Source organism: Leptonotus elevatus, chromosome 16 (genome assembly GCF_054856555.1).
Source record: "Leptonotus elevatus isolate MCC_2025b chromosome 16, RoL_Lele_1.0, whole genome shotgun sequence".
Lineage (NCBI taxonomy): Eukaryota > Metazoa > Chordata > Actinopteri > Syngnathiformes > Syngnathidae > Leptonotus > Leptonotus elevatus.
Genome location: NC_141254.1, coordinates 12398035 through 12409489, shown reverse-complemented (window position 1 = coordinate 12409489; position 11455 = coordinate 12398035). Strand labels below are relative to the sequence as shown.

The 11455-nt window shown below is 37.2% G+C and overlaps 1 protein-coding gene and 1 long non-coding RNA gene across 3 annotated transcripts in view; one reads left to right on the top strand and one right to left on the bottom strand.

The window, feature by feature from the left end:
• The window catches only part of camkk1a (calcium/calmodulin-dependent protein kinase kinase 1, alpha a), a 43006-nt gene that overhangs the window by 3383 nt on the left and 28168 nt on the right, over positions 1-11455 (bottom strand). Inside the window, exons 8-16 of one of the 2 annotated variants that reach the window (XM_086098129.1) lie at positions 11136-11157; positions 9119-9207; positions 8186-8385; positions 6632-6685; positions 6089-6162; positions 3885-3972; positions 2392-2520; positions 1094-1197; positions 200-247 (exon numbers count right to left, since the gene is read on the bottom strand). In XM_086098129.1, the coding sequence (XP_085954255.1) occupies positions 200-247; positions 1094-1197; positions 2392-2520; positions 3885-3972; positions 6089-6162; positions 6632-6685; positions 8186-8385; positions 9119-9207; positions 11136-11157 (808 nt within the window). The remainder of the gene's footprint in view (positions 1-199; positions 248-1093; positions 1198-2391; positions 2521-3884; positions 3973-6088; positions 6163-6631; positions 6686-8185; positions 8386-9118; positions 9208-11135; positions 11158-11455) is intronic. The other variant, XM_086098130.1, reaches the window with a different exon arrangement.
• Positions 3891-11390, top strand: LOC147160802 (uncharacterized). Its single transcript, XR_015097375.1, has 3 exons — positions 3891-4040; positions 9484-9549; positions 10882-11390. It is a non-coding gene; the product is annotated as an uncharacterized LOC147160802 (long non-coding RNA).

Below are 11455 nucleotides of genomic sequence, written 5' to 3'. Positions count from 1 at the left end.
ACAGACAATCACTTTTTTTTCTTCTTCTTTTTTTTTTACTTTTGGTAACAATTTTTGATTTGTAGATGTTTGCTGACTGCTGCTATTCCAGCCATCTTTCTAAAAGCAGAATACACAATACAGCTCTCCTTCTGGATCTCATTCATCTTTGCAGGTGTACGTAATGATGTGTCTGGTGAGTGTATATTGCGCGCGTTACCTGAGTGATGGATGCCGTTTTAAAGATGGCCGGAAAGGCCAAGAGTCCCTGCAGCAAAGTGGGAGAAAAGACGGACAGCCATTTGTAAAGGAAAAACCTCGGGCACTGAAAAAAACTTTGAAATTTCTTTGAAATGTTAAGTGCGTTACAAAGTAAATCTATTATTATTATTATTATTATTATTATTATTAGAAATATGGTGTTCTGGTTACGATTGAGTTAGTGGAATATGAGTTCAGCAGCAAAATCCAGCCATTTTTATCCATCTCAAGGGGGCGGCCATTTTCCCATTTGCTGTCAACTGAAGATGACATCACAGTTGCTCAGTTAGAGTAATTACGCCACAACGGCCATTACTGCTGAAATATTAAGAGTGGATGATCAGATTACTACACCATTACTATCACCATGGGAGATAAAAATCTGCACAGCAACAATAGTTGTGTTGGGTTATTAAAAGTATATAAATATATTAAAAGTATGCACACACGTTTACTGTATTTACAGCAGTTTCAAAAGCATTTTGAGATGTGATGCGACATTACTCAGTGAGTCAGTACCGATATATCCACCCAATCCTTCTTTGTCACTGATGTCTGACGCCAACACACAAAGAAATCCTTACAAAAGCTGTAAAGCTCCACTGCATACAAATATAAGATGAATTATGGCGCTATTGTGACAAGACAAAGCAGGAGCTACAGCTGCAGCAGTGATGCTAGCTCGCCTAAAAGATTAGAAAGAGGAGACAGGAGGCAAGTAGCAAAAAAAGAGCCTGAACCTTGAGCAACCATACTGGACAAACATCGGACCTTCGTGTGTGGTTTATTTTTATTTTTATAAACTAGCTAAGCAGACTGGAGAGATCGGGACAAGTTTGATATCTGGACTTACATGAGCAGGCTGCCGGGTGCCGACATGGACCTCTCCTCCCTCCGACTCGGACACTCAAACGGATTACTGAAGGAGCGTTTCCTCAACATGGCTTTTACCAAGATCTGAAAGCCACAGCAAGAACGCTTTTAAATAGAGGCCGACTGAGGTGCATTTTTTTAGGGCGATGCCGATACAGATTTTTGGCAGGAATAAATACAGTTTACCGATTAATCTGCCGATTATTAAAAAATATATTTAATGCATAAAATCCCCCCCTTTACAATGGGTGTCACATATGCACAAATGTTCGCTATTTAGATTCTCTGCCTTGAATGACAGGTAGGGTTAGGCTAACCCTAATCCTGACCTTATCAACTAATTAAATTCAGTATACAAGGTTATTGTATAGATTTAAGTGTCAATAATAAAATCATTCTTACTTGTTTACAACTGCTGTAAATCATTAACCTTTTCTTTTATATATTTTTATCTTGTATTATTTTCACAAGTCTTGGGACCTACTGGGCTTAACCTGGGACCTCTGGGATTGTAGTTCGTGCCATGTCATGTGGAAATGTGGAAAGATAAAAACATTAAAAAAAAAATTAAAAAACTATCCTTGCATACTTAGATCCTTGAATTTTGAGGGGGAAAAGTGCTGGAAAAAACAACTTGAAAGGACAATGACATAATAAAACAATAAGAATAGAATCAACTAAAATAATAGCAACTGGAAAAAACATTTGTGCATTTTGGACTCTTGGGGGCAGTGTGGTGCCATGCATTCATGGTGTACACACTTCAAGTGAGTACAGAAGAAAGTTGCGATTGAATTCTATTAGAATAACTACTTTTTCACACATTGGGAAGAATTTGTGCCTTTGCATAGTGTTATCTTACGTGTGGGTAATGTGTTCCCACAACATTTGTGTGTGAATATTCGTTATTTGAAGCAAAAACACTCCCGAAGTTGATGCTAACTTCCTGTTAGCATTTGAATGGGATCCTCCCTTCACTTTTAGCATTAGTGCTAGGCTAGCCATGTTTTGTATTTAAATATACATTGGATGTAATTGTTATCGTTTTGTGTTTAGTTTTACAGTTAACTCCAACTGGGGTGTCATTAAACGTCTTAAAGGACGCTTGGGGACAGCAGAATAACACACGCTACACACTTGTTAGTTGCTAATACTACGCAAGCAAAATGCTGCATTCAGGGTACTTTTACAGTGTCTCAAACTTCGGTTTTATTGGACGATAACGTTTTAAGCCCAATTGGCCAATTGGTGAGTGAAATCAATTTTCATGCTACTTACCACAGCAGAAAGGCTGGGAACAAACTTGACAGAGTTCTTGATGTCCTCTTCCGTCACCTCCACCACAGAGCAGTGCTCCTCCTCCAGAGGTAGGGGGTCAGTACCCCCCCGAGTCACCCACTGGTCCACCTAAACGCACACACACGCAATTCACTGTGATAAGAGCAACTTTCAGCAAAAAAAAGCAAACTGCTATGCAATTAGGTAATTACCAAGCAGTGCTTGGCAAGCACCGCGCACACATTGCGTAATGTTGCTTGGTTGGCAGTAATGTGTGAAAAATTACACAACCAAATTTAATGAAACTGTGGAAGGGGGCACATGAGCCAAGAAGAAACAGGATTAAAAAAAGAAAGAAAATAAACTAATAGAAACAGGCATGACAGTTGCCGAGTGGTTTGAAAAGTAAACTATTTATCAATTTATAAGCGATAACGAAAACATTTCTCAGAATCTTAATGACGACACTTACCAGAGGTTAAATTCTTGTGAATTGTAATTTTAATTTGGACTCATTTTGCAACATTCAAATTAGGGCTGGATAATAAGGCGCAAAAATAAAATCTAGATTCATAAAGTCATTCAGGACGATTACAATTTTAATAGATTTTAATCTAATAAACCCCCAAAAACGTTATTTAAAGGATTCATTGATTCAAAATTAATTCCTGTGGAAAATGTTCAGACAACAATAATGTATTCTAAATCAGTTTTAACATAAACTTAACATAGTGTTTGCTTAATTGCCACAATTAAGTAGTTAGTAGCTATTGTAAACATATCTTGTAAAGCAACCCATCCAGCATTCTGCCACTTGTGCAAAATTACAACTCACAATAACATCTGGATGTAACAGAACATAAGAACAACAGCTTTTAATAATCCAGAAGACAAAATTCAATTTCATGATTTTGCAAATTATCAACAATTCGATTTTCAAAATGACGATTTATCGAATTAATTCATATTAATTTAATTCATTATAGCCCAGTCCTAATTTAAACTTACTTCTTCTTAATTAGAAAAAAGCAACACTTTTATCAATAACAATTTGAATGTCTACAACGTTCTACTCGTGTTCAGAAATGAGTGTAGAGCTGTCAAAAAATATTGATTAATCGACGACTAAAACGGATGAGGATCATTATATACAGTTTATGTCTTCACATTTCTACAGTGTAGAGCATGCTGGTAATGTTTAGAAAGAAAGGAATACTCTGCAACTTGTACTGGATTTCATTGGAATTAGCAATCATGCTAGTACAAACTAATCCAATCAGTGCACATTGAAAACGTCAGCCTCTAAATCTCTAAATCCGCAAACACAAGCAGGATTCATCAAAATGAATTTATTGACATCATTTCACTGCCTAAGGGAGACGCGGATAGGAAAAGGAATGCCATCACCAAGATATCAGGTTCCATCATGCCCTGGTGCATGTTGAACCCTCATGGTGTCAATTTCCTCCATTTTGTTTGTCTCTCCGCGTTACCTTGATCTCAGAGATGGTGATTCGGCTGTCCGGGTTCTTGTCCAACATTCGCAAGATCAGAGTCCGCAACTCTTCGTTGATTTTTGGTCTGAAAGAACACGCGAGATAACGACACTAGAGGCAACTTATTGAAACGACAAAAACACAACAGTTAAGGTAAGGGATTGTTACTTTTTTCCCCCTCCCACTGGCTTGGGGAGCTATTCATACAAGCGCTCTTCTGTGCAAACAAATGGCAGTTAAGAGAGGTTGATAGTGATTTCTTTGCTCAGTAGGCTCGATTCATACGAGATAGAGACAACCTTGAAGGGAGAATGTCTTTTGGCACAAGAGGTTAATTAGGAGCCAATGCACAGTGAATAGAAGCCGTACACACCAAGGCTTAGCCTTGACTTTTGCTTATTATCAGATAGCAGCATGCACTGTACTCTTATTCCCTCCACATTAGAGAGAAAGAAAAAAAAAATCCACAACAGTACATCTTGAACATCTTATTAATATCATACAAGCATGTTCACTGGGAACAAACTCAAATTCGCTGTATTGTTTTCCATTTTCTAAAATCCAAAACAAAGGATGAGGATTTTTTTTTTTTTAGATTAAATAAAAGGATGGTTAAACAGTAAAATAATAACCATCTGATTAATCTAATCAGTCCAGCTAATCAATCAACCAAATTAACAGACGTAAAAGGGTGGAAGTTAACTCAAAACGTAAAAATATATTCTATTTTAAATGTTTTAAGTGTCCCAAAGACGTATTTCTAGTTGTTTTTATACAGTTTTGTCCGTTTTCTTCAACTGTCCTTTGCAGTTGAGAGGTTGCATCAAATATGCTCTAGCATAAAAAAAAAACATAAATACGTATTTATTTATTTTTAATTAAAAAAACATTAATTTATGTTGAAAAAGTAAATAAAAAACAAATACATATTTTATGTGATTTTTTTGTTAAAAAAAACAAATAAGGTTTTTTTGCCTTTTTGGGGACTTTGATGCAGCCTCTCAACTGCAAAGAACGGTTGAAGAAATGGTAGTTGGTAATCTACTAAGTAGTACAGGTTATATGCCCTATAATGGTGCAAAGTTTTGGAATGATCTCATTTTTCTATCACAAATAGCCGGCATTTGAACAGGGGTGTGTATATTTAATACCTGTAAGTCAGGCAGAGTTAAGCACAGAAGTAACAATTAACAGTCTCATTTTAAGCACAAACTCTGTTATCACTCAGCAGTGCAATGTACGCTTGACTGACCAATGAATTAAATGAGCGGGAATAAGTGGAAGGACATAATGACGGTGTAAACATTTACACCCAGCAGCTAAGTCACCATTAGATGGTGTGTTAACCTGTCTATCTTTTACTCCCCTGACCCCGTCACTGAGATGTATGTGTTGATTAAAGAAGCAAAATGAAAATGAAAAAGAAAAAAAAAGGTTTGTGTATTACTCATAATCTGCTGATGTCCCCGTTTGCTTTTTCAGTGCTTGTTTTGATCACATGCAGGTGACATTTAGTTTCATGCTGGCAGCGCACTGACGTGTTTGTGTCTGGGATGCAGATGAAAAGAGAGGCAAATGGTGACGATATTAACTAGGGGTGGGAATCTTTCAATGTCTCACGATTTGATTCAGATTTTTGGGTCTGCGATTCGATATCGATTTTCGATTAGGAACGCTTTTTTTTAATTCAAAATGATTTGATTGACAATGATTTTTGCTTCAACCTATAGACGTGCAAGGAATTGTAATGATCTACTCCAGTCGGACTCGCTAATGCTAATTAGCGAGCTACTCGCGGCACTTTTATCACTCAAAAGAACGGCTCTACGTTGAAAAAAACCCAACTTTTATTGGAATAATTTGATCGTGACTTTTTCGTTCTACTCTCTAATGTGGCTACAACTTAACAGTGTATTAGACCGCGTGGAACCACACTGCCCCTCATTGGCCAAACCGGGTACAACATGAACAGCGCTCCAAATAAAGGCACACACACACACAAAGGCAAGACAGTATAAAATAATTGAAATAAAATCGATTTTGGGACATTTAAAATAGATTCTAAATGAGAATCGCGATTCTTATGAGAATCGATTTTTTGGCACACCCCTAATATTAACCCCATCTGGGAACTGGAAGTGGCTGGACCGGTGTCTTTTTAATGGAGCGGCAGCGCGGAGGTGCGATATGGGGGAACTTACATTTCCGGGAAATCCACAGGTTTGGTCTTTATCTTATTGTACAAAGCCAATATGTACTCGTCAATAAATGGGCACTGCAGAAGACCATGGAAAAACACAAGAAAGGTAGATTCAATTAGTCTGTTGCTACAGGGGAAAATGTAGCAAAGAAGATGTACGTAATGAGTTGTTAGATACGCATTCAAATCAAAAGGCTAGTGGTGCATTTCTACACAGCCTATCGGGAATATTATCCCAAAATGCAATGCATCTCTGCCACATACATTATCTCTAATAATCCAGAATCAATAACATTACATTAACATGAAAACATATAGATGATGTATCGATTCTGAAGGCTCTTGACAGAGCAGACTATCAAAAAGGCAGAATTCTGATTGGACGAATACAAATCTAAACATCCACATACAGAACTGGTAACACTACTAAATGAAGCAAACAGACTGTTGGCAATAAATTCATACAATTTACTCAAGCCATGATGTATGTATCTAAATCTGTTTCATCCAGTCAAAACTAAGCAAAAATTGAATGTAAACTTGCCTTTCCGATGATGAAACAGTAGAGGGTGACTCCCATGGCCCAAACATCCAATGCCTAAAAAAAAAGGAAAACAAAAGTTGCACTATAAATGTAAACTGTCAAAAATTGCCTCGATTAGTACGGAGTAAAATGATCAAATTGATCCATACAGGATATAACGCATAGCTAGTGCAAGTAACGTTAATTAGATCTCTTTCAAATGATTATTTTTCATCTAATAAATATATATACATAAAAAATAATAAAAATCATGCATGTCAGAAGAACACTGAAAACAGACAAGCACAAAATTACAACTAATTACAAAAATCGCTTTCTTTCCTCTTACAAACAGAATTGTTCCCAAATACTGGTAAAGAGCAACTACAGTACTGGTTTAACCTCTTCCTTACCTCCAATTCGTTGTATCTTATATTTTTATCTGTATTATGTAACAACTTTTATTTACCTCAACTTCATTTTTCATAGTTACTGTGTGTGTGTGTGTGTGTGTGTGTGTGTGTGTGTGTGTGTGTGTGGGGGTGTGTGTGTGTGTGTGTGTGTGTGTGTGTGTGTGTGCGTGTGCGGGTAAATCAATGACTATGGGAGTGGGAGTTACTGAATAGGCACACTGGTTTTATTTTAAATTCCTTTTTGGCTGTTACATTTCGATTCATTTCAATTTATTTCACTAAGTTACTCATCACTGATTTCTGTAATCCTTCTTCATGAAAGAAGATCACTATACTAATACGAATACGAACTACGAAATAACCAACAATCACTGGTTAATAAACAGTAATCAGGGAAAAATGCTTTTGTAATAGACTTGTACGCAAAATTAACTCATTCACTGCCATTGACGGCTATAGACGTCAAAAATTAATTTGAACTATTTCTATTAGTTGAACATTCTTTCCCACTTTTGTTAACAAGAGTATGAAAACCTAGATTTTTTATTTATTGTACATTTAGAACAGATAGAAAATTTGTGATTAATCATGAGTTAACTAGTGAAGTCATGGGATTAATTATGATTAAAAAAAATGTAATCGCCTGACGCCCCTACTTTTTTATATTTTCTTTTTTAAAAAGAAAAGATTATGAAAAAATTATTTATTTATTTTTTAAGAAAAGATGATTAAAAATGAGAGGCGCAGGCGATTACAATTTTTCGTAATTAATCGCATGACTTCACTCGTTAACTCATGATTAATCACAGATTTGATATCTGTTCTAAATGTACAATATTTTTTCTAGGTTTTCATACTCTTGTTAACAAAGGCGGAAAAATGCTAAACTAATAGAATGAGTTCAAATGAATTTTTGACGTCTATAGACGTCAATGGCAGTGAATGCGTTAAAATTAATCCGACTAGTCAATTAATTGATTTGATAATCGATAGATTAATTGATTCAAAACATATTCTTATAGTGACAGCACTACTTGTTCCAATTTGTATTTCCTTTCCAGCTTAAGTATACCCAAATAAAAACTTCATTTGAGTTCAAACCTGACCATGTACTGCACTATATGCATCATGTATGCATGCATCCATCATAAAGCCCACTCACTTTCCCACTGAAGCTCTTGCGTTTGTCTGACAAGGTCTCTGGCGCCATGAATGCAGGAGTACCAGCTGTGCTGGACAGCAAAGCGTCTTTGCCCTCAAACTGGTTGCTCACTCCAAAATCGGCAATCTTTACATGGCCATCGTCCCCCAGTAACAAATTAGAGGGCTTGATATCCCGGTGTACAATTTTCTGGTAGTGCACTGTGGAGAGAAGTTAATGGTCATTCATGCAGAATTTACATATACTTATGGCATATAGTCAGATTATCTTCATATGTTCCATGTCAGAATATTAACACATTTTCAAGCATGAGGCTCGAACCCTAGAAGTCTTGAATTCCTAGCAGGGATTTTCTTATTAATACCACTTAACGAATAAGTCAGGTCACTTCACTTAGGTGTAAGTGGTGCGTCCCCCCCCCCCCCCCTTGTCTGATGAGGTCTTATCGAACAAAGCCTTATTAAAGAAATTACCGCTTATCATAACATCCAAAACACAGTACAAACAAAAGAGTCTATGAATACATCCTGATCAACAGTTTGATTTGTAGATGTCGAAACGGAGACTTGACATTCTGAAGAGCTTAAGCATCGAAAATAAAGTACAGTACTCGAAGGCAGGCTCTTCAATCAAAGGAGCCGCGTTCATCCACCTTACGGAAGAGCCCCTTCAGCATGAGATTTTTTATCTTCTTTCGAAGACTCCGCAGATTTATCTGAAGACCGCAATGGCGAGGCAGTATTGATTCGTAATCATTAAGACTGAGGCCTTGTGAAACCGATCTACTGCAGCAAACCGAGGCACATCAAAAGAAACGTGGTTTAAAGCATACAGTGTAGTATTGACTCAGTATTGACAGACAAACTCACAAAAAAAAAAAAGGGTTCGAAGCTCTCTGGCCTTATATTATATATACTAGTACTAGATACTTACAGTACTCAATACCAAGGATGACATCTCGAAAGTACAACCTAGCCTGCTCCTCCGACAACGGATTGTCTGTGGGTACTTCCAACACCGGCCTGCAAATTGACAGTGCACACAAACATTTCAAATTTGTCCATTTCACATGCACTCTCATATGTTAATTAGTGCTTCAAAATCATACGGTAGATTATATGTCTACACAGTCCTCACAAATGGGCGCCATTTTTGTTGCTTACTCTTTCATCGCTTACATCTGAACTGACCCACATGGGAGGTTAAATGTTTTGAAAGATGCCAGAGGGAGTCATTGATTTATCTGGATGGATTCAACATTCGTGATCCCCATTATGAAATTCATTTCGTACTTTTAGGAGCGATGTTCGAGTGAGGTGGTTTTACAACACTGTCACACACAAGAGCAGTTAACATTGCCCAAGGTCAGTTTTACAGCACACTCGAAAAACTGTTGGGACAAAAGTAACCCAATTATGGATTAAAAAATGGAACGATCCTCTACTTGGGTCTTTTATAAAACAACTCTTAAATATTGGTCAGATCCTTTACTTGGGTTTAAAATTGGGTCATTTTGTATAAAACAACTCAGAAAGTTGGGTTGAATTGACCCATAAAGAGGATCAGCCAATTTTTGATCCATGATTGGGTTACGTTTAACCCAACTGTTTTTTAGAGTGTATTTTGTCTCTCATATGAATGAATGAATGGTAAATCCACATTCTTACTTGTCAGTTTTAGAGTGGTGTTAATTAGGGTAAAGAGAAGTACTGTGAATGCCTACTAGAGTGAAATGGAATCTCTATCGTTATTGCACATGCACACCTACAGAGCAACGGAATTTCGCTTAACTCAGTGCTTCTCTTTTTTTTTTTGTTACGTTCCCCCCCAGGAGGAACAAAACATTTCACACTCCCCTCCCCAACTCTCTGACACGAATATAAATGTTATCATTTGTCTTTAAAACTGCTGTAATGACCACTTTGCGGAGGAGCTAATTGTCCTTGTTCACTGTCCGACAATGAGCGTGCCACTGCCACCTAATGTAGTGGATGTGCAATTACACCTACAAAAACAAAAGAACAAAAAAAAACACTGGCATTGTATTCCCCCCAACCCCCAAACTGGGTCCACCCTACCATTTAAGAAGGACTCACTTAACTTTATTTTTAAAATTCTTTTTAACTCATTTGCTCCCAAAAACGTCAAAATACGTTCTATTTTAAATGTTTGAAGTGAGAATTGTGAATAATGATGGAACGTAGCTATATTACAATGCTAATTGCTGCAAAACGGAAACAGATAGAAATATACTTTCTTTTGGTAGGTTCCATGTTTTTATAGCAATAGAACACAATATTCTGTGGGCAAAATCAGTCAAAATCCAGTAAAACAGCCAAGAGTAAAGGGAATTGCTTCTGTGAAAACGACTGGGAGTTTCCTTCTCAGTCCAAACACAACACCACAGAATTTATTTCCCAGTCAAATAGTCTGACTGTGTTAGTAGTAAAACTTTCTAAAAAGTCAATAATAATCAGATCAAGGTGTTTATGTGGCAACCCATAATGAGAAAAGCCAAAAGTTGCAACAACTTGCACTTTAATGAACATGTGCGCCAAGAAGATTAAAAGATCAAAAAGAAAATCCTATCAACTGCATGCACGCATGTTATGTTTAATCACGTTCCCTTCCACCCTTATGTAATAACAACAGGTCTCATTTCATTTGATCCCATTTTTTATTTTTATTTTTTTTAGCATTCTGGGGGAGGCAGACCAAGCATGCAGGAGCTGACTTCTGCTGGTAATAAGCATGAACTTATTACAAATCCCTTTGAAGCCAGAAAAGGCGCCAAGACCGGCACGGTGCCGGCTCACAGCCGTGTGTAAAAACACTCTAAAAGATGAGGTTGGGGGCGGATGGATGGAGGGAATGAAGAAATGAGGACGTGGAGGAAGAAAAACCGAGGGGATGAGATTTCAAATATTAACAAAGGACACGTTGCACTCACCCTTTGCGCATCAGCTCGAACACTGTTAGAAAAAAAAGAGAATGGATAAGTAAATATGAAGGCCAGTGACAAAATAATCCATGATTTCATGCAAACATGTTTAGCCACTGCGTAGCCTCGGGCTAGCGAACCAACAGCAAATGTATAGCATTGAATTGTCTCAATGTGCCATATTGATATTGATTGACATATTGCCATATGTGAGAAGTTTAACGTTCCATCTGTGATCTGGCGGTGCTGCTGAGGGTTAGTGTGTGCCTCGAGGGAAGCCAGGGATGAACTGAATTAGCTATTTGAACCGTAGTTACCAAAGTAGGGTA